At 38.9% G+C, this 23243-nt stretch overlaps 2 protein-coding genes across 4 annotated transcripts in view; one reads left to right on the plus strand and one right to left on the minus strand.

Moving 5' to 3' along the window:
* The window catches only part of LOC121333266 (aminopeptidase O-like), a 38963-nt gene extending 28995 nt beyond the window's left edge, over positions 1 to 9968 (plus strand). For all 3 annotated transcript variants that reach the window (XR_005952263.1, XR_005952262.1, XM_041399471.1), the window contains exons 3-5: positions 3446 to 3532; positions 6146 to 6290; positions 9179 to 9968. Coding sequence is in view for 1 of the 3 variants with exons in the window: in XM_041399471.1 (XP_041255405.1) it covers positions 3446 to 3532; positions 6146 to 6286 (228 nt within the window). In the remaining 2 variants the exon portion in view is untranslated. The remainder of the gene's footprint in view (positions 1 to 3445; positions 3533 to 6145; positions 6291 to 9178) is intronic.
* Positions 9969 to 22084: 12116 nt separating this feature from the next.
* FANCC (FA complementation group C) overlaps positions 22085 to 23243 on the minus strand; it is a 77130-nt gene continuing 75971 nt past the window's right edge. Inside the window, exon 15 of the mRNA XM_041399464.1 lies at positions 22085 to 22416. Coding sequence (XP_041255398.1) covers positions 22273 to 22416 — 144 coding nt within the window. The 3' untranslated portion in view covers positions 22085 to 22272. The remainder of the gene's footprint in view (positions 22417 to 23243) is intronic.

A 23243-nucleotide genomic window follows, 5' to 3' on the forward strand; every position in this document is an offset into this window, starting at 1 on the left:
AACAGGATGGATTGCTGTAAATTACTGTTCAGGTTTAGTTTATATTGTTTATGATATAACCAGCCAAAACGACATATGCTGTGAATCTCTGAACTGTAGAAGAGCACAGCTAAACATGCAGAGAGAAAACTGCGAGAGGACTAATGAATTCTTATTTTTGCCACTGAGTATTTGCTCCTGGGAGGAAAAGCAAAGCCAAGAAGAGCATGCACAGGATGTGGTATGGTTAGCCCAGTCTGACCACAAGCAACTTAGTTTACAAAATTTCCGTTTGAAACTGTTTTGTTGAAAGTGCCTGTTCACATGACTCATTCATTAGGCTGTGAAGCTGTGGGGCCCATTTTGCTCTTGCCACTCTAAGCATTGGATGAGACGCTGGGAACTGGGGTTTTCTTTTGCACTCTACTCTTATGTGACTAAAATTCTTATGTTTGTGGAATCAGCCTTAGGGCTATGGAGTAGCATAGAAAAATTCCTTCTTTATAGTTCATGTGTCTGAGAAACTGTTGTAGCTGCAGTTTGGGCAGCACGGCTGTCTACACACCATAGGGCGCAGAGGGCAGGAATGTAACCAATATATTTCAGTCCACATTGTGCAAGGCCCCCCTGCCCCTCTTGAACTTGGAGCCAGCCTTGGTTTCTGTGCTCTGCTTTCTGGAGTCTTGCACAAGTCAGAGAGCAGGGCTGACTGAGCTGATGGTTTCACAGGCCCTTCAGCAGCCATTGGTTCTCCTGCAGCTTGCTCTGCCACCGGAATATTTGGGGCATACAGGAGGCAAATATGCAATCTGAGGATAAGAGACATGCTGCTGCTGCCCCAGATGGCAAAGTGCCAGCATTTCAGGTCTGGGAATGTGCTGGGATTTATACTCACCCTGGGAAAGAAAGAGAAAAAAGCAAAAGAGAGAAAGAAAAGTGTGTGCTGTCTCAGATCTCACTCAACAAATAAATAATTTTCTTTTTAACTATTTGAATAAAGGTTGGTTGCCAAGGACAGAAGCCATATGGAGGAAGGAACAGTTAAGGGAACAGGCACAGCTTAGTTCTGTGTTTTCCAAAGCCCTTGGAATTCAGATGCTCAGGCCATGATGCAGTGTCACTCATACATGACTTTAATATGTCAGAAAGTAAGACCACATGAACGCCTTCACAGATAGAACTTCTTGTTCTGCCCTCCATGCAACTACAATGGTTGCACCAAGAAGGTGCTTTGGGGGCAAACTGGCTCCAGTGCTCTTCCAGCCAAGTCCCTACTTGTTGTAAAGAGTACTCAGAAATGTAGGCCCTTAAGTCTTGTGACTCCACATTTACATCAATAAATACTTTAATAACTGCAGGGGAAATAACAGCTCCACCAGGAGGTGTGAAGACAGCCCCATCCCTGCTGTTGAAATATTCTCACTGAAGGCACAGTTTGAGGTCATGAGCAGCCACAGAAGCTGCACTTGATTGCTTACCTCCTGGGTAAGTGCTGTAACTGCTGGATCATGAGATGTAGAAGAGCAGTGATCACAGGAGGGGACCACAGACCCTTTCTCCTCCTCATTGCTATCAAAATACATTAGTAATTCTGTTTGGATTGTTTGTTTGTTTGTTATATATGGAAGAATCTGCAGGGAAAAGTGTATCTACAGCCTTTTAAATGTGTCTGTATTGTTTGCTTAACTCATCTTACAGATAGGTGTACGGTTAAGTTTTGAGTCTGGGTAGTTTCATCTGGGCAAGGAGCTGCTTGGTGCTGAGAAACACCCTGTAACAAAGCTGGATTGCCTGGGAAGATATACTGGAGAAACATTTAGTGTCTCCTGAGAGAAGCAGCAGCTGGGTAGGGTTTTGAAGGTCTGCATTGTGAATATGGGCATCTACAACAAAGTGAGTTGAATTTTGGAAAGCCATTTCTTTTGTAAATTTAGCTCTGGTTCCACTAGCAGGAGTCCTAGCAGCTGCTATTTTGTCAGCATAAAGCTGTAAGACACAGCAGTTATTCCCTATCATGCACAGCACTGTAGCTATTTAGTATCTTAAATGCAGTGAGTGCAAAATCCACCCAACCCCAAAACTTCACAGTTTTTTTATTTTCATAAGGTGTCTTCAAACTATTTTGTTTAAGTGGTCAGCTAAAAAGAGGTATCAGGCACACAGGACCTGTCAGCATTTATCACTTGTTAGTATGCTAATAGGATTGACATCTAATCTAATGTAATTCTGTGAAATTTTTTCCAGAGCTAAAAAGTTGCCAGGGACTAGGATGAAAAGGAAATTCTTTTCAAAACCTTATTCCCAAAAGCAACAGTACCTTTTTCCCCATTCTCCCTTTCTGTCTTCAGTTCTCAATGTCATCACTACATCTGTCATTCAGAGAAAGGTTCATATTCAGCTACTTGATATAAGCATAATTTGGGCTCAGTTTCGTAAACTACTAAAACTGCTAACATTTCACTCTTACTATGAAAGGTGATTTTCATTAGGTGCCCTGTCTTTTGAAAGATGGTAAGAGAAAAGGCTGAAACACAAGCATTGGGAGTTATTCCATTTAACTGTTTTCCTTTACTATCAGTGCTGAATTGCTAATGGAATATAAAATGTTAGGCTGATCACTGCCTGAATCAGAAAAGCCTTACTGGAGAGTAAGATGACACTTAGGCCACAAGAGTGGCTAAGAACAAATTCAAAAATGTAAAGACAACACACATGTAATTCATGTTCATACTACTTAAGTAAAACCATTTTTTCAGTTGTAATTTGCTTGAAAACTTTGTTACAGTGTGTCAATAACTGTTTTATCCATGTGCATTGGTAGAACAGCATGACAGCTTTTTAAATGCAGATGAATTTTAAATGCTTAAGAATGTGCTTAAAAACTGTTAGTAGCAAAACTGATTAATTTAAGTGAAAGCTCCCTGTCTCGTGGGTTGATATGTACCTTTTTCCCTTTTGGCATGGATTTAATATTGGTACAGAATTACTTTTAAGCCTTTTTATCACTTGTATGATACACTTAAATAGGGGATATTATCAGTTATATTTTGTGGCTTCTCCAGACCTTTGCAGTGGTAATCTTTGTTTCCTGCCACCCCCCATGACCCCCTTTTGACAATATGAAAGAAGTAACCTCTAGCCTAACTTAAAAGACAGAAAGTCAAAGACTGGAAACAGTGGCAGTGAAGATGCTGCACATGTGTGCCTGGATCTGAGTTAGTTTCTAGCACAGAATCACAAGTTTGTCTTTGGGCATCCTGGATTTCCAAAGCCCAGGCTGAGGAGCACAGAGCTCTGGCTCCTCTTTCCAGCTGACTGACTTGTCAGGCTGCAGCCTGCCAAAAGACACAAACCCAAAAAATATGAAAAAGCCAAACTGGTACAGATGTATTATCAACACTCAGACAAAATACAGGGGTTTGTTTGTTTGTTTGTTTTTCACCTAGTTTTATTTTTCTTCCCAAAGGTTCGTCATCGGTGGTGTGAACTTGTCATTAAACACAAATATGAGCCTGGGTATGGAGACATTGAGAGATTCCTTAGAGAGGATCAAGTAAGCTACATTTTTACTAGCATTTTGAAAACAATCAACTTTTTAACACCCTTATGTTGAAGTAAAAAAAAAAAAAATTTAGTATGTTTTCTTGCTGCAGTTTGTCAAAAACTTGGCTGTGTACTCATTTTTTTCTTCTGTGGTCCCCTAAACATTGTAGGGGAAGCCATTTAGAGTAGTGGCTAACTCAACCCCACCTAAACCTAAAGACTGCTAATCCTCTGTCAAGTGGTGAAATAGGATAGAATTCCTCCTCTCCTTGCATTTTATGCAAGCCAGAGGTATGAGTGATGCTAGGAACATACTTCTCAGCAGGTTCCTTTTGCAGGATGAGGAAGGTAAGTGTGGCTATGAATGTCAATGCAAGTATAGGTAGGTGCAAAGCAGTCAGTGCTGTGGTAACCTCAGTTTTGAAGATGACAGCCAGAAGTAGTGTAGCACATCCAGGGAATGCTAGCCCCTCCATGGGTAGGGACATGGTAAGAGAGGATTGTGAAGGCATTAAAAGGCTGGACATACATGATTCCTTTACTGTGGCCTTTTATTTAGGCCACTGTGAACTTTTAATTCTAATTGCACCTCTGCCTTGTTCTTTTTCTATTTTCACTTTTATTTCTCTTTATTCACTATGAGCCCTATAAAATGGAGACATTCACTGCCTAGGATGAATTTTAAATATTTAAGTGTTTGTTAAAAAATAGAAAATGGTAAAGATGCGTCAAAATCTAGGCAAGATATTAATGTCTTTCCCTTTTATGCTGACAATGAACAAAGCTGTTTACAGCCAATGAGGATTTCTGCTTTCAGGCAACAATTAAATTATTGCACTTTTTCATTCTAGCGTTCTTCTAGCTCAGAAGTATACCTCCTATTTATATCTCAGCAGTGAACAGGCCCCAGAGCTCTTGGCAAGCTCTGTATTAAAACAAACAAGCAAAAAAGACATAAAATAACATTATTTCATAAGGAGTTACATAGTTTGTGCATATTTATATTCTATGAAAGGATGGAGATAACCACCAGCAGAACTTGGGGGTTTGGGGTTTAGGAAACCCTTCAGTTGATAAAACCATACAGAATTGCATTATATTTGGAATAGCTATTATGTCACATAAAGACATTTTTTGCAACTTTTTAATGTAATCTTAATTTCATTTACTTCAGCAGTGCATACAGTTAACGGCACAACGAGCTTCTGGTGCGATTAGTGCATAAATCAGAGCAGTTGCATGTCTGTACTGATCATGTAACATGGCATTTTTAAAAGTCTGCAGAAAAATGCAAATGGACTGTTTAAATCCTTTGAAGTTCTACAAAACACTAGAGTGTTTATACAGATGGTATATTAATGTTTAGACGTAGGGGAGAGTTATTGATGCTGGGTAGAGAAGGTAGTTCCTATAGTAAGAAAATTTCACCATTTAAAATTTCTCAATGAGAGCAACTGGAGCTCAGCTCCAAGGCCATTTGTGTGGCTGCCAGACCTTGGTGCAGCTGCAAAGCTTGGAAATCTCAGGTTTTGGTTCTCTTGGCGTTACAGTACGCTTAGAGAATTGGCAAGGAGTCTGGCAGGTTCCTGCCACTCTAGGACTCTCTTCTTTTACTTCAGTTGTTTTTAAAATTTTAAATTTCTCTTCTGGCTGAAGGGGTTTTTAAGGCTTACCAGCCAATGCTGGAAATTGTGAGGAATAGCATTAAAAATTATATTTTCTCAATGCTGTCCAAATTTTTCCACTTCTGCAAGTGTCCAAACAGTAACTGTAAAAGTCAGCATGCTAAGCTGCTAATATTTTGTCACATACGTAATCCTATTTTGGTAAGTGCAGTTTAGCATTTACTGAATTCCTGTAATTAGCTGAAAAAAAAGTATGATCAGAAAAAAAAAGACAATCTCCAATATGTTTCCTGAGCCAGAGCTTTGTTGGCAGTGGTCAAAGGGACCCAGATCTCCTCACAGGAGCCCCATTACCTTTTTTTATAGCTGCTATGTTCAGAATAAATAGTTAGGAAAAGACTGTCTTCATACCCAACCAGAATTTATGCATTTATGCATATTAAACTGTATCTGTGCTATAAAGGGAGTGAAACATAGATGTGACCATATTCAGTTGATGTCCAGTTACAGAACTGCCAAATGAGAATTTTAGAGTGGAGTACTTCAGTCTTTGTTCATGGATCTGTGAGTAAATATGACAATTGGAAAGAAAATGTGTATCCTGTTGAAGGAAGGAGAAGCTTTTTTCTTAAGGAACATTTGGAAAAAAAACCAGATAGGTAAAAGGAAACAGTATTCAACTTGAACAGTGGCAAGGAAAGTGGGGTGAGGAGTGATTTTCTTGTCATGCCATAACACAAAATTCTTACATTAGTAATCTGTTTTTGCAGAGTCAACACAGCATATAGACAACCGTCCTTAGGCTAAAGAGACACAGAGAAAATTAGTTCTTCTGGGGGGACAATAGACATTAAAGAGTAAATAGTATTTTCTGTGTTTTGGATTGTCTATTTTGTTATATTTTTAGTTTAAATGAAAAGTAGAGAGTCAATGTCAAAACCCCTGCTAACTAGTTGTTACTGGTGGTGGGATGCTTGTGTGTTATGTTCCTCTTTCAGGCTATGGGTGTGTATCTCTATGGTGAATTAATGGTGAATGAAGATGCAAAACAACAGGAACTTGCACGGAAATGCTTTGCTGCAGCACAAGAACATATGGATGCATCCTCAGCCAAAGTGGTGGCAGAGATGTTATTCTGAAAAGGTGATTTTTCATTTTAATCCTAACACCCTGATTTTGCTTCAGATAGAAAGAATATGCAGAGCTCAGTGAACGTGGTAAACTATGGCATACCATACAACATGTGGCTGCTTAGGCTGACAAATAACTCTTGTCATATATCTTGTTGGCTTGTTTTTTTTCTTTTTCTTAAGCCCAGCTGCGGGAGCAGTGAGTTACATACATGTAGGCATAGCTGGAGAACGTGGAGAATGGCTTTGTTGTAAAGGACTGTACAAGAGGCAACTGTAAGTTCAAATGGCCAAAGAAGGCCATGCTCTGCCTACAGTTGTTTCCCATCCTGTATTCCTAACACTGCTTACAAAAATTTCAGTTGTGCTAGGAGCATTTCTGTCTAATGGAGCTGCATGTTTACTTGACAGGCAGGATAGTCTTTGAAAAAAGCCTGATCCCACAGTGGAAATATGAAACTGTGGACTTGGAAGTAAATATCATGTGAGAACAAGCAGATAATTCACATTTTTTTTTGTGTTAAGGATATGGAGGTTTTGAAGATTGATTATGAGGTAAAAAAGTAGCCTTAACAGGAAGAAGTTAACTTGTTTATGAAATTAAAGGAGAGGAATCATCAGAAAAAGCAAAATTACAAAAATACTTATGGAATGAAGATTGCTGTAGGCTATAAATTTGCAAGGATACTTTCCAATTCTCTATCTGAGGAGTTGGAGGTAGCCTTACAGTGTCTGCACATGCATGTTTAACATATAACCCATTAAGTTATGAATGAATGTTTCTTCGAGTACAGCATATCTCAGATTTTTGGTTAATCATCCAACTCATCCGACAGACTGATTGCTGTGGTTGTTCACAAAACTTTACAGCTGATTTGTGGTATCAAAATTCAGGCTCTTAATTTAGCAAAAACATTGTCACCTAATTGATACCAAGCAAAAATCTTAATTTTCTCCTGTTCTAGCAGTATTTGACTGAGTTCCACTTGATTTTGTATTGTTTTTTTGCAATATTTCTGTGAAATATAGCCAATGACAGATACTATGAAAGCAACTTTGATTATGAAAAGCCATGTTGTTATTCTGTATAGACAAGAACTGTGCCTGCCAAGAAAACTTTTTGGGAAAGGTGGATCAGACTGTAGAGTGGCAGGATATCAGTGGAGCAGTAGGAGAGACACCTTTTAAAATAGTTACTGCTATAGACTCTCTTGTGTACTCCCAATTATCAAGGACTCACAGGAATTTGAGTTATGTTCAACAGTTCTTAATCTTAATCTGGTAGGTGTGTTCAAGTGTCTGAAGGCCAGAAACAATAAAATCAAAATTTCTACAAGTTTCTGATGGTAAGTATCTAGCACAGGAAGATTACATGGTATGCAGGTGTTAGCAATAGTCTAGAATTACCCCTTTGACTTTACAGAGTGGAAGTGCATGGTTAGCTATAACACAAAATCTAAAAATACTGAGTCCAATACTCTGTCTGCACAGCTTTCTTTTAATGTTATGGCTGTTTGGGTTCCTGGCATGATGATTTGTGACTTAAGATTAAAATCACATTGCCAGGGATTACCACGCAGCCATGACCACAGCTGCTAGCATGAAACTCACCATTAACAGTCTGATGGGTGCACAGCGTGGAATCCTCTCCATCTATCAAACAAACAAACAAAAAACACACATCCATACACAAAAAAAAAAAAAAAAATAGAGAGAGAAACAAACCCAAACCCACCAAACCGGAGGAAAGCAGCAGAGCATCATGGAAGAACCTCCTCCGAAAACTATCTCTGCTGAGACCGAGATCTCTCTGGTGAGGTGCAGAGCTTAGCTGATTGGTGAACAGTGATTGTTTTCCTCTTTGTTCACAGTGGCTAAGTTCTGCACCTGAAGAGAAGGGAGAGGAGACTCTTTGCAGGGCAGAGAGTGTTTGCTGGCTGAGATCCCTTGCTGCTGAATGGGCAGATCTGTGATGAATACATGTGTCCGAGGTTCAGTGTATGGAGCATAAGAGGCAGAGGCAACCTGGGAAGGACCAAAGACTTTGAGTTTTATTTGAGAATAAACAGTGCTCCTTAAGTTTTCAGTCTGATTGCAAATGTAAGGCATTGCCTACAGTAATTTGGTTACCATGCTTCCCTAAAGGTCAGAGGAAATAACATTTGTGAGTTTAACCTGAAATTGTCAATAAAGCTTTTGTTTTATAGTCTTCTCTTTAATGGATGCTGTCATGATCCTCTCTGCAGTTTTAGCTTAGCACTGTGTGTTGTTTGCAGGAAATGGTGGCAGCTCCAGTCGGAAACAACTTACAGCTGCTGCTGTTGTTCCAGGCTGTTGATGGACCCGTCCTCCGGTGCCTACTGAGCTGATATCAGTTCTGATTTTACACACTGGCTCAGTTCAGCAGGAACAGGAGTCGAGCCCTAGAGCAAAAAACAAGATGTACCTTTCCTAAGAGCCTTTGAGAAATGTTTTTGCTGTTTTCTCTCAAAAAATGAATGAGTACACATTATGATATCCTGATGTTAGACACTAAATGGCCTAAGGTGGAAAAGCTACCTCAGTACTGTTTAAGAGGACTGTTGGCTAAAGATGAGAAGGTATGTGGATATGTAGCACATCACACAGTATTGCTCTGGTAACTTGCCTCCAACATTATTTTCAGAGTAACTTGCTAGTAAGAGAGAGAGTGCTTCCACCATGGATCCCTCCCTGTCTTCTCCAGACCTTGTAGTGGTAGCTTTAGGAAGCTAAAGAGACCACTGTTAACTCTGTAGCTACAGTTACACTCTACTGGTAACCTAAAATATAACTCAATTTGGAAAGCTGGGACAATCAAGAATGCAGAGATATTCCTTCACTGTGACAGAGTAATAACTTTAAATGCTGTTTCCATTGCAGGAAAGATCACAGACAACTCTTTTAATAGATCTTCTACTAAACCCCGATGGTACTAGGATTTCATTGACCCAGGACATCAAAGAAAGCATTATGTGACTGCTAAAACAATCAGCTGACAGAAAGATTTACCTTTTTGTATTTCCAGAGGTCCACTGTAACTGAGAACACATGCACACAAAACAAACTACACACACACACACACGTGTTACTCTGGCTCTAGGTAATTCTTTGATACAAGAATTTTGGGATTTATCCTTGCACTTTGGTAATACAATCATTCTGGCTTGCAGATGCCAAAGATTCTTGATTTGAACAACTTTATTAATTTGGGCAATCTGAAAATGAATGAAACTGTACTGTGTACTTAAAATTTTGTTTGTAACTTCTTTTTCATATTTATAAAACCTCAGTATAAAATCAGCAGGGGCTGGGGTGGGGCTCGTAAGATTAGACAGAAGCAGAAATAAACTGTGGAAAGTTACCTGCCATCATCCTGGTGATTGGATGGGACTGAAGAAAAAACAAAGATCATCATGCTCTCTCTGCCATGTTTAGGTTAAATTTTACTGTGTCAGACCTCCCATTCATACCCTTGTGATGCTTATTTTGCAATGATATGTCAATTATATCTCTTCTTTCTGATCAATGAATCTCTAAATTTTTAGAAGATATCTTAATTGTTCCTTTCAGAGAGTAAGAATTTAAACCACAAAAATCTGTAAAAGTATTTCTCCTGTACTCTATTGTTTTATATCAAATCCTCTTTGCTAATAATAAAATTATCAAAATAAATTTTTTTTCAAGTACATATAGTCTTTCCATTGCACTGTGGTTCAACATTAATTTAAAAACATGGGAAAAAGCATGACTTCATTCCTTCTTTTGCAGCAGGAGAAAAGAACCTGGAACTCATCTCTTAAAGGATGTTAATGAGAAAAAATAAACGGGGTACTTTTTAAAAGTTCTTAGGCTCAGAATCCAAATTAAAAGCCTGCCTCAACATTGTCTTCACTACAAAGAGTACAGTTCCTTTTCACGTCACCACATTTTCTGACCTCCCCTTTGCAGGCATAGTGTCAAAACCTGAATTAAGGGACACTCAGCAAGTTCTTTCAAATGCAGCAAGAGTTAGGAAGTTGTCCAAGAAGGCACTGAGACACCACAATGACTTCTAATGTAGTGACTCTCACAGACGTGGTTATTGCAGGATCCCATTCATAACAGAGTTACGCTTCATTTCACAGGTTTTTCTGCAAAGGCTAGCAAAGGAAACCAGCTTGCTTTTTGCCTTTCTCATTGTGTAAGGAAAAAAAAATGCAGAGCTGGATAACACTCTTGCACAAAATATGCAGAAATTAAATATATTGTAGGCCTCTTCATAGCCAGTACTGTTAAAGCTGCAGGAGAAGTAAGATACTACATGCTTTTTAAAATAGCACCAATTTTTTCTTCTTTCAAAACAATCTACTTGCCTTTTTTTTCTTTTTTTTTTTTTTCTTTTTTTTTCAGTACTGAACAAAGCAGTAGTTTGTTTTGTTTGCTACAGCTCTTACAGTCTGCTTCAGTAGTATTACCTTGAACATTTCCCCTCACTACAACTTCATGACCCATCATGCATGGTAGCAACTGAGAAAAGGAACAGAAAATAAAACACAAACACCAAAGAACCTAAAAAATGGCAAAGAGGTGGCAGTCCCGGCCCTTTATCAGGGCTTATGGGGCCTTTTTGTTGCTAATCCAAGCGTTGTGATATAGAGTGATGACGCTGGCCGTTTATATACAGACACAAACGGAACGGGACCACACCTGTGAGGATCCAGATTACAAAGAAACACTTATGCTCACTATAACTCATCAGAGAGCATAGGAGACTCATGTATGTATTGTCTAGTAGGGTCATTAATAAGATATAAATATTACCCTTAGTTTAAAATCCTTCTGAATCATGTAAAAAGCATTGGAAGTGAACCATGTAATTATTTACAGAATCACAGAATGAGTTGGAAGGGACCCACAAAAATTATTGAATTCAACTCCTGGCCCTGCACAGCACCAGCCCCGAGTCACACCATGTGCCTGAGAGCATTGTCCAAATGCTTCTTGAACTCTGTCAGGCTGTGACCACTTCCCTGGGGATCCTGTTCCAGTGCCCAACCACCCTCTGGGTGAAGAACCTTTTTCTAGTATTCAACCTAAACTTCCCCTGACACAACTTCAGGCCATTCCCCCAAGTCCTGTCACTGTTCACCACCAAAGAAGAGATCAGTGCCTGCCCCTCTTTCCCTCACAAGGAAGATGTAACTGCAGTGAGGTCTGTCCTCAGTGTCCTCCAGGCTGAGCAGACCAAGTGCCCTCAGCTGCTCCTCATATAGGAAAACTGTTTTTGCTACACCCCAGCACTCAAGGCGAGGCTGCCCCAGCTCAGAGCAGAGCAGGACCTTATTCAGCAGTGGGCTGCACATCAGGTCCAGAAGAATCCTGTGAGAGACAGTATCAAAAACTTAACTGGCTTCCCTTGGTCAGCTGGGTGGGTTACCTAGTTGTGAAAGGAAACCAGGTTGATAAGCAGGACTTTCTTCTCATGAAGCTGTGCTGGCTGTGACCAATAGCTGCGTTGTCTTTCAGGTATTTTTCAGTACCTCCGGGATAAATTTCTCCATACCTTTATCAGGCACTGGAGTGCGACTGACAGGCCTGTTGTTTCCTGGGTCCTCCTTGCCCTTCTTGAAAACAGGGACAAGTATTTGCCAGCTTCTAGTCAGTTTGGACTTCTGGAATCCCAAGACCACTCAAAAGAGACATTTTATGATTACATCAGCCAGCTCTGGAAGGATTCTTGGATTAATCCTATCAGGCCTCATAGGTTTGTAGGGATCCAGCTGGAGCAGTAGATCCTGCACATGTAAGTCTTCAATAGGCCCTATCAAAAGCCTAACAGGAGAAAAAACAACAACAACAACAACAACAACAACAACAACAACAACAACAACAAAAAAAAAAAAAAAAAAAAAAAAAAAAAAAACCAAACCACCAATGTTATAGGTTTCTTTCAGGTGGGTGTTCTTGTATTGAGTTCCCAACAGAAGGAAGTTGCAGAATCTAATTGTAGCAAATAGAAGTAAACAACAAAGAAATCTATTTCCAAACTTCCTCTAACTAAATCTTTACAGGAAGCCATGTCTTTTTTAAACAATACTTTTATCTAGGAGATGGACTCAGAATACACTGAAATGGAAGCAACCCACAAGGACCACTATGATTGTATGTGGCTGTAACAACACAGGCTTCTATACAGGTATGCCTTTGCCCTTAGGTTTCATGTACTTGTTTCACAGGCAGCCTCCTCTGCATAAAATACAGCATTTTGTAGGGTTTTTTCCCCTTCCCATCCCTAATTCAGTGGGAAGGCATTCATTCCTTGCCATACACTTGCTGTTTGGGAATGTATTCATTCCTTGCCACACTTTTCTGCTGCAAGTACAGAGTAAAACACACCATTTTGCTGACAGCTGTTTTCTGTCTGCAGCTTTGATGGGAGGTGTTTGCAGCTGCTGCTGTCTCTGTGACTTTTTCTTCGGAAGGGAATTAACTGTACCCTATTGCCCATGCCTCACACAAAATAGGGAAGGAAAATGGTCTGGAAACAAAGGTCTGACTAGAAATGCAGCAAGCGGGCAGCTTGAGGAAACAAGTTGGCATAAGGAGCCTAAGGATTTCTGAGATATAAAAAGCACTATGAAAAAGGATACTATCAAAACAAATAAAAAAAGTTATATGGAGCATAAAATGTATTGTGCAGAGCACTGCAGCAAGCCAGTTCATCTCCACAGCTGATGAACGTCTTGAGAACTGGTATTTGTACTACAGAAAATTTTAGGTGTTAGTTTGTAGGCTCCTCTGCATACAGAGGTACGTGGGAGGAAACCACAGTGCTTTTGTAAGAATTGGCAAGCAGCTGAGTTACCATGAGCCATTATGTTCCAAAGGCTCTATTAGTTTGGGGTTGATTCTTTCCATGCAGAAACTGGTCTGTAAATGTCTGGAAAAATCCCCACCTTCCACGTCCCCGTACTACAGTCAAGTGCCAGCTCAGACACATGTGTGCTGCAGCAGGTCTCACTTTCACTCTACATGTGTGAAAATAAATTTTTACCAGTAACTTAATGGTATTTTACTTTGAAAAAACCATTCACATAATTACTAAGATAAGAGTAACATTTAAAATACACCCACATACTGAGCACAAAACCACGCTCTAGTTCACTGAAAACCCTATTCCACAACACTAATTCTTAATATCTAAAAAAACCCCAACTTAATATATCTTGTGGTCATTTTAATAATGTATTTTGTGAATTTTTAAAGCTATAAAATATCTACCTTTGTGCTATAGTTCCCAGTATTCATGAGTCATGTCTGACGTCTTCTATAACAGTCAAAGATTTCACCAGACACCTAAGTGCATTTCTCTTCCCAGCGTCAATCACTGATGCCCAGACTAGTCAGGAAAAAAAAAAAATGCAAGAAAGGACAAGGAAGCAACCAAACAGAGGTGACTCATCTAGAATTTCACAAGTATAGTGAGTTTAGGCACATAAACAAAATATGAAGTGTACATACACACTGATATGGCTATGTTCTTTTGTTTCTGTGGACACAATAAACTGGAAAATTTATTTTAAAATCTTACCTTGCTGCCAAGCTGACATTTTATGTCAGTGAAATATGGCAGTGCTTAAAGAAATTAAGACATTTGCACAGTTCTTGGGAGACTAAGTGCATTTGTCTGTTTGCTATGATTTAAACTAAGTGCATATTCTCTGCACAAAATGAATATTTTATAATTATTTTAAAATATACCTGCTTTCCAGAAGAACAACAGGCATTTGCCCTGTTACCTGAAAGCATACAGAAATAGCAGTTCTGTAAAAATTTGCTTTTACACGATCATTTACACATCAGAAAGCAGAACCTGGTTTTCAACGGCCACCCCTTCATATTAGCACAGTATCCCAGCAGTAATGCCCACCTGCAAATCCCTGTTTTTGCTCATTGCCCCATTGCAGAGATGACAGCTCTGTTGTCTTCTCACATGCCCCTGCAGCAGCTGGACATTGCTGTACCCTTCAGTTAATGCAGCTCACTTCAGTCATCTCTGAAAACTGCCTGCTTCTGACTGCATCCAGGCTTTTCCTCTGGGCTTGTTGGGACTGCTGTCTCAGCACTGGAGCTCTCAGCTGAAGCTCCATCTGAGACATTTTATTCACAGGCCAGTGTTGGCATCACCCCCAACCATCCTGACTGGATCTAAACAGGCTAGTTTGAGAAGCTGGTGCTTGGCACCATGATGTGATTCACTTCACCTCTAGTCCTGAAAGGATGACAGTGCTCATCATCTACCACACAGAAAAAACTTTTTTTTTTTTTAAATTTTAACCCCAAGTTGTTTCTTCACAGTAACTTTGTCCCACAGTTATTTTTTGTATTTGGTAGTAGAAGTTATTTGCTCTACAGCTGTACCTCCTTACAGTCAACTCTTGCAAGTACAACAGAACTAAAAATTACAGTATCTCAGCAACCATCTTACTCCAGTCTGCATTTGTTCCTTGGTGTGCCTGAAACTGACCAATTTAATTGCCAAGCATGACCAATCAAAGTTTCATTCAGATTTATTCAGTTTTACACCTGAACAATAGTTAACTTTTATTTTGCTCCCTAACATAGGGAACAACCATAGTGCCCCTTATCCCTCATTCTGCCTTTCACATGCCCCTCCAGCCACCACTTCCCTACATGCAGGCTACATGTCCCTACAGCCACCTTTGTTCCCATCAGTAACATGGCAGTATTACCCTGCAACACCAACTTCAAGGTTTTGTAATTGCCACCACTTGTGCTGAAACTGCCCATCATGCCCTGTTTGCACTATAATCTCTTGCTGCTTTTGACTATACATGAAGGCTTTTTAACAAGCTCCCAGTTTTATCTGAGGAAAAACATAGTTCCTGTTTGCTTGAGTATTAAAAAAAAGCAATTATATGACATAAATGCTGAACTTTTTTTTTTTTTTTCTTTTCACGGTTTAACCCCAGCGGCCGATCCCCATGCACATGCTTGCTCACTCCCCCACCAGCGGGATCAGGGAGAGAACTGGAAGGGTAAATGTGAGAGAACTCATAGGTAGAGATAACAACAGTTTAACAGGGAAAGCAAAAGCCTCACACACAAGCAAAGCAAAACAAGGAATTATTTCACTGCTTCCCGTGGGCGGGCAGATGTTCAGCCGTCTCCAGGAGAACAGGGCCCCATCACACATAACAGTGACTTGGGAAGACAAAACTGCCACTTCAAATGTTCCCCATTCCTCCGTCTTTCCCCACTTTATATCCTGAGCATGATGTCATATGGTCTGGAATATCCCTTTGGTCAGTTTGGGTCACCTGTCCTGCTGTGTTTTGTCCCAGCCTCCCATGTACTCCCAGCTTCCTCCCCAGCATGGCTCTGTGAAAAGCAGAAAAGGCCTTGGTTCTGTGAAAGCCCTGCTCAGCAACAGTAAAACCAGCTCTTTTATTATAAAGTCTGTGTTTAACACAAATCCAAAACTCAGCCCCACATCACCCTCTGAGAAGAAAATTAACTCTACCTAAGCCTAAACCAGCACACTTCTTTACACAGATTAAGAGTTAGATAAATAATCACAAGACTGTCAGTTTTATACAAGAAGAGGTAAGCCCCACCTCCTGACATTTTACAGTTTTTGCACACACCTTCTCCCCAGCACTTGCCTCTCCTTTCTTCAATGAAATCACAGGAATGTAAATTTCTTACTTGATAGCTGGAAGGAACAAATGGAAACTAGGAGCATCCAGACCAAGTAAATAGAAAGACCAGTCTTATTTATTTCTTTAGCTAGGTGATTCCCTCTTACCAGTATGAAGTAATGCCAGCATCAGCTGAAGGGTAGATGTGATGCTGCGAAAAGTCCTACATCACAGAATAAAGGTCAGTGCTAAAAGGTGGTGTAGTACTTTTGCATCAAGGGCATTCAGCATCAAAACCACAGGTTTATAACATGCAAAAACCAAAAATTATTCCCCCCTTTGCCTTGAAATACAGCTATTAAAGACTGCTTTCTGGTTATGCTTTAGAGGTGGTAAGGACCCAATGCAGCCAGGAAGAACCTTCTGAATGGTTCTTCCTCCTGCTTACTCCCTGAATGTCTGAAAAATCATGAGCTAAACTGTCTTTCAGATTCACAAAAGAAAACTGAATTGATAGGAAAATTATGAAAATGGCACCACAGCAGGATGTCACATGGTAGTTCTTCTTATACTTTCTTTAAATGCACGTGGATTGCCAGACTCTACAATGCATTTTGAGGAACCGTCCCAAAGCCTTGTTAACCACTTAAGTGCTGCACCAACTGGGCTGTTCAAATGCATGATTTTTGAAGCAGAGGCGGGACAGCATGGATACCAAATTCTATTCTTTCATTCTTCTACAACACGTTTGCCAAATCTGAAGAAATCGGAGCAGGGAACAACTGACCTACAGATTGCTGGTGGTTAGACAGAAGTCTGTGATTGAAGGATCTCAGCAGAAAAACAGATATTCAGCCCATACTTGATTTTATATGCAAGTTCTTAAACTTAGTTCTATGACATTTACTTAGGTTTAGGGCATTACATTTGAAGAATAAAAACAACAAAAGAAAAATAAAGAGACTGGATCTACCATTTGTATGTTCATCTTGGATCCTGGCCAGAAAGAGAGAGAAGAAAAAAAAAGGCAATGCTTCTGCCGAAAGAGTAGGCACATGTGGGAGCTTGCTCTGCCAATACAACGAGCAGAAGGAGAACTCGTGAAATCAAGATCAGAAGAGCCACAATGAAAAATAGTCAACAGCTGTCATCCGATGACTTTAAATCCCAATGAAATGATCTTTCCTAAACAGATGTTATTGCTTAACTGCAAGGTTTGGGCTTGACATTTGCTCGGTATCCCCTGGCCTAGGACAAGCCAGTCAGAGAAAGCAGCTACAGCAATTCGGTCTGGCCTGAAAAGTGTGCTGTGCAGCAAATTGCTCAGCACTGGCCATTTGTACTTCAGCAAAGAAGCAAACACACAAGAAAACAAAGCTGAAACACAATAGCAGGGTTTGCAATGAACTTGGAGAAATTTACTGGTCTATCTAAAAAACACTGGTACTTTTCTTGTGTTTCCAGAAAAGATGCTGCTATTGGCCCTCCCTACTAGAAACTCACAAAACGCCTGAGTTCACACACACGTATCACCGATTTTCATCTTATAAATTAATCCTGTGTCATATTTCAAGACTCCTCTCCTCTTCCATGGAATCTGATACTGGATTTTCCCTCTCTACTCGCAGACATCTGAAGCTGATATGGAAGTGCAGCACAGTCATGAGATTAAAAGCACTTAAACAGTTACTGGCAGTCTCTACAGGGAACATTGGTACAGATGGGAAATTTGTATTGCCAGCTACCATTACAAATTAGTTTGAAATAAAAAAGCTGAAGTCCTATTTTCAGAAAACCTATACATAGTAGAAGTTATGGCATCATTAGTCAAAACAAACAGAAGCTGCTTTCTCATATATGAAATATTAAGGAAACAGTAGCCAGCAAATGACATATTGCATGCACCTGTTTTGGAAGCCTCAAAATAAACTCACAAGCTAAGAAATAAAATGTCAATGAGTGAACTGTACATGCAGGCTAACTGGCACATACACGAGACATTTCAACAGTGCAATTCACAATGTTAATCAAGAATATGTAAAAGTGCAATCTCTTCAAGATGGCCTTTATGTGCCTGCAAAAGTTCACGGGCCTAACAAATATTTTTATGGAAAAGGATAGAAAAGAAAGGGTCATTGTTTCTGAGGGTCTACTTTTTTATTAAATGAGTCCCTCATCTGACACAGTACAGAAGAGTTTTTCATGAAAGAGGCTTTTAAATCAGTAAGAGATGTAAAGTTAGTTAAGTATACAGACCTATTAAAGACACTACTGATGGATTTTTTTTCTGGTACTTGTTGATATACAGGTTTAATGGAATGTCATGTATGGAATTGTTGCTTTCTAATAATTCTATCAGTATTGAATATAAAATTCACAGCTAAATTTCTACAGCTGAGTTTCAGACATGTTGGGTTTTATCTTTTTTGTCACTCCCTCCCTTCACACACATGCAAGAATACAGAATGCAAACTAAAGCACCACCCTTGCCTAATGGGCTGCATCACTACAACTCAGCTAGAGCCAGCTGACATGTCAAATTTTTGTTTCAGTGGCTGACAGCAGTCCAATACTTATCCCTTGCTGGCTCCTGGCAGCTCAGACAACAGTGAGCACACTCAAGCCATGAGAAGGATCTTGTGAGGTTTATTCCTTCCCAGCAGCCAGACAGCTGCTTAAAGGAAGATGGCCAGCGCAAGCAAGGGAAACGCCTCCGTGGCATTCACTAGTGAACAGACCACCTAACAGCAAATTCCCAGAATAAGCTTCTCTCTACTAGGGCAGCAAATGGAATGTCTACCATGAACATATCTTTTAAATCCAGGCAAGCATTTAAGAAAAACTTGTATCACAAGTAAGGAAAACTTGCCAGAGAAGTGGATTTAAGCAGCCCACATCTGAGCACTGCAATGAATGAAGTGCTAGCAGGATGCCTCTAGCATCAGAGCAGTCAGCTACAGTGCTTTAACTACTGGTGTTGCCCAAAAAAACATGCTGGTTGCTTAAGAAAGCCATTGCAGACTATCAGGAAAACATAAAAAATTCAAACACATGCTCTGTGTGCTTGTGGAGGACTCCTGTAACATTCCAGGTTTTGACTTTTCAAACCTGGGTCTAGTAGAAAACTGCATTTTAATGGAGTATGGCATTATTCATTCACATAGAACATTAGGTACTTTATTCTGACATTAGATAACACAGCAATGAAACGGTGTAAATCTGATTTAACAGTATTTTCTTTAGTAACTGCAAGTAATTTGTGCTAGATATTTTACCCTATACTTCTATAATGTTAATGCTTCAGAATTTTTTAATTGTATCCCTGCCAAGCCAAACATATATCACAGTTTTCACCTCACTGAAACAAATATTAACTGACTGTTTATTAACACCTCTTGACACTTACAATGCTGAGAGTACAGAAACTTAATCACAAATGCCAGAAGTAAAACAATAAATGTTACTGTTGGTCAGATAAATTGCAGTATCTGACAACACATGAAAAAAAAAAAAGACATTCTGCTTTGTATAGGTACTGTACTGAGATCTTGATTAAATAAAAGCCACAGAAATGACCTTTTTTTCTGCCTGAAGAAAATCCACAGAAACCAACCAGCACCATGCTGCAAAGCTTGCAGAATTCAAAAAGCTCTAACTTAGCAGTCTTAGACTGGAAAGGAGCACAATCAACAAAGAAGTAAAATTTACTGTCTGTATTCTTATTCAAAAAATGCCTTGAAGCAGAACAGTTTTGAAAAGTTCTCTATGTACTGTCCAGAACCAGGGTGTGTGCTGCAGATAGAACGCACAGGAACAATCTACTTAAAGTCTGATTTCAGGACTTGCTGGCTGTTTCAGCAAAGAAGTACAGCCTTGAAGGCCCCTAAGAACATTTCCAGAAAGCAGCAATTACAGAGGAAAAGATGCACATTGGATGGATAATGCAGAAGCCACTGTATGAGAAATCTTCCATTACTCAGATCTACCAAATTGCTCTGTAGCCTTCCACTGGCAAACTAACAAAAGTAGCTTCAACATCCCACAAAATCACAGCTTATATCGAAGTTAGATCATAATTCAAGCACAGTGAAAGAATAAGGAAAAAGAAATAGCAACTATTTATAACCACTATGCTATAAAGAGCAAAAAGAATGCCAGCACAGATGTATCTTTTTTAAGTTACAGACAGAATCAGTTAGGTTTCTTAGAGCCTCCTGAAACTGGCAAACCCTCCTTAGTATTTAAATCATTCCATTTCTCTTGCGAAGCCAAACACAAGAAAACAAGAATGTATCACGTCACTACTAATACTGGGTTTTTACTACCTTCATTGTACATTTCCTTCCTGCTTGATTCTATTTATCCTTATTTACCAGCATATTGATTTTGTTAAATGAAGTTAGAAGAATTTTCAGGCATTTTGTCAATGGAAAAATAAAAACACTGACAAAGAAAAGATACTTAAAAACACCAGTCTAAAAACTGCCATATACATCTAAATATAATACCTACATCATTCACCTAATTAATTTGCAAGAATTAGATATTGCAGTTCTTTGCTTATCTTTCTTCTACATATTTAAAATGACATATAGGCACAATATGGAGAAAACATAACCAAAGAGTCTCACATGCAACAACCAGATTAGACATTAAACAACAACAACAACAACAAAAACAAACAAAAAACCAAACAAACAAACAAACAAACAAAACCACCCAAAACAAACAAACAAAAAAAATCATCTTCTTTTCTTTAAAATTTTAGTTGCTTATCATTCTAAATAGAGCATTGCACATCTGTTTCCACTAGACAAATATCTCTGAGTTTGTGACCAAAAAATCATTTAGTTTAATTCCATGCTTTTCAGTTATGGTATTCAGGGAACAGAAAACTGGGTTGTTTGATTTTATTTTTAGATACGTGTGGCTATTTAACAACAGAAAAGCTGCTACATATTTCTTTCTGAATTTTCATTTTAAAATATTTTTTAATCAAAAAAGAGGAAAAAACCCTTTTCTTTGCAGACGTACATTACGTGTTTGCTATTTTTTCACTAGCAAACTGACTTAGAGGGCATGTCACTTCCATAATATGACTCACTGGGAACAAAATTGTAAGAAATCAGTTAACAGCATAACAGAAAATATCTTTCCACTTCTTACAGCCAAAGGACACTAAGTACACTGTTTTTCTTTCCCCTTGTTCAAAAACAAATACTACATTTGATACTTCTCTTGGATTTTATATGCAAGAATAGAATTCCAAGTAACACCTTTGAGTAGCATAGCACAGGCACTGGCATTACAGATAAGTTATACAGGAGAACAAACTACTGAGGAAAGTTAGGATGCTCTGTCACTACTATTCTCCATGCTTATTTTTCTAGTTAAGCTAGAGACAGTTTCACTAAAATTCTAGGGAAACACACCTTCCTAAGGGTAAAAAACATAAGCCATTGCCACCTGTCTATTCTCCTTGTAGGACACAAAAAACCTAAACAAAGAAGTAAGGAAATTACTGCTGAACACAAAAATGAAGGCAATGAGTTGCAACCTTTATAAGAAATCTGTCCCTTTGAACTGGTAGATTTCTCTATGTCTCTGTTTTCCTTGCTCTCTTTGGTCTGAATAAAAGCCCCATATTTCTTAAATGAATAAACAATAGCATCAGTCATGGCACACTGTTAAGTGGGCTGTACTGCAAGCAATTTTATGCCTGCAGTATCTTTTGACAAAGACCAGCTATTGGTCTAGTACTTAGAGGAGAACACTGTTCTGTGAAAGTTGCAGTATTGAAAAACCCCCACATTTAGCAAATCTGGGAAGAGTTTCATTTTGGAAACATTTTCAAAAAGAAGGAAAGAGTTCAGGAAATATCACTCACTGATTTGCTGAGAACACTATGAATCACTTGAGATCATCATTAGTCTCATAAAAGCAGAAGCACAGAACAAAACATTTTAGTAACAACTTACCAATCAAGCAATTGGATATTACTTAAAAGACCCCATGAGTAATTTGGGAGAAAAACTGATCATCAACCAGATAAACAAGGAGATGAGCAAACTAATGATATACGTCTCTTGTTACAGAAGGTACTCAGAACAAAATTTTCAACCATCTTTAATATTTATTACTACGTTTCAAAAGATTAACAATTCCAAACAACGGATTATTTTTCAATATAGATGAGGGAATATAAATTGGCAGCTATAGCTTATATAGGTATATTTCTGCCCTTGGTAAACTGCAGTGCTAGATGTTAATGGAAATATGACACCTGGATAAGGACCTGATTTGTTGGTTTGATAAATAGATCACATTTAAATTCTAAACTTTCAATGTAAGTTTTTGAAGAAGTTCATTCAACAGCTTCACAGTCCTTTGGTTTTCTTCTCCACTATGGTTAAATCTGTAAGCAGTACGGATAAGAAGGTTATAAACTTCTTTCCTTGTATCAGTTATCTCAGCAATCTGAAAGGAAACACAAAAAGTTATATTTGGCAATTATGTTGCTACATACTAAGAATTCTTCAAAATACTTGCAAGAAAACCAGATTTTTTCCTCACCACTGAATATGTGAGAACCAGCTTCTGCCTGAGGTATCTCTTTTCATACACCCCAGTGCAGCCAAACAAGTTTCAGATTTCTGTTGTTGTCTCAAATTTAAGTGAAACAAATCAAGAGTCCAGAAAGTTCTTAAAGGAAATACAAATGGACAGTATAACCATTTGTAAGTCATTGCCATAGAAAATAACTAAAAGCACATGAAGGTTATGTGTGTATTTGGGGAAAATTAAATTCTGTAAAGCTTTCAAAAGAAAATAAATACCACCCCCAAAAGATGACAAAAAACAGGAAAAGACTCTAAGTTGCAATTTTTGCAGATTGGAAGGGACTTGACTTCTCATTGTCTGTGTTAAACCCAGAGTTTACTGTGCTAAAAGGAACCACAACCATGCATCCCAAATCAGTTCCATACCATTCTGCCTTTCATATATTGTCTTTAGTCCCTTTCAATTCACATGGAGAGCCTAGCTACACATTAGTGATTATACAGATACAGTCAAAATCAATCAGACTGATAAACCAACAAACTGGCCTACAACAGTTCATGACCACTCTGCACTGGGCAATATTTAGAGTTTTGAAATTTAGTAATATTGCTATCTATAAAGAAGCAGAACATTGCCTTTGGTCCTCCTGGAGGGACTTAAAGTAGCAGGCTGGTACATTACAGCATCACAGCTCAACAGCTGCACTCTCTTAATGAAGAGAAACTAGAAACAGCAGTCTGTAA

This window comes from Onychostruthus taczanowskii, unplaced genomic scaffold (assembly GCF_017590055.1).
Source record: "Onychostruthus taczanowskii isolate IOZ18803 unplaced genomic scaffold, ASM1759005v1 scaffold160, whole genome shotgun sequence".
NCBI classification, from domain to species: Eukaryota; Metazoa; Chordata; class Aves; order Passeriformes; family Passeridae; genus Onychostruthus; species Onychostruthus taczanowskii.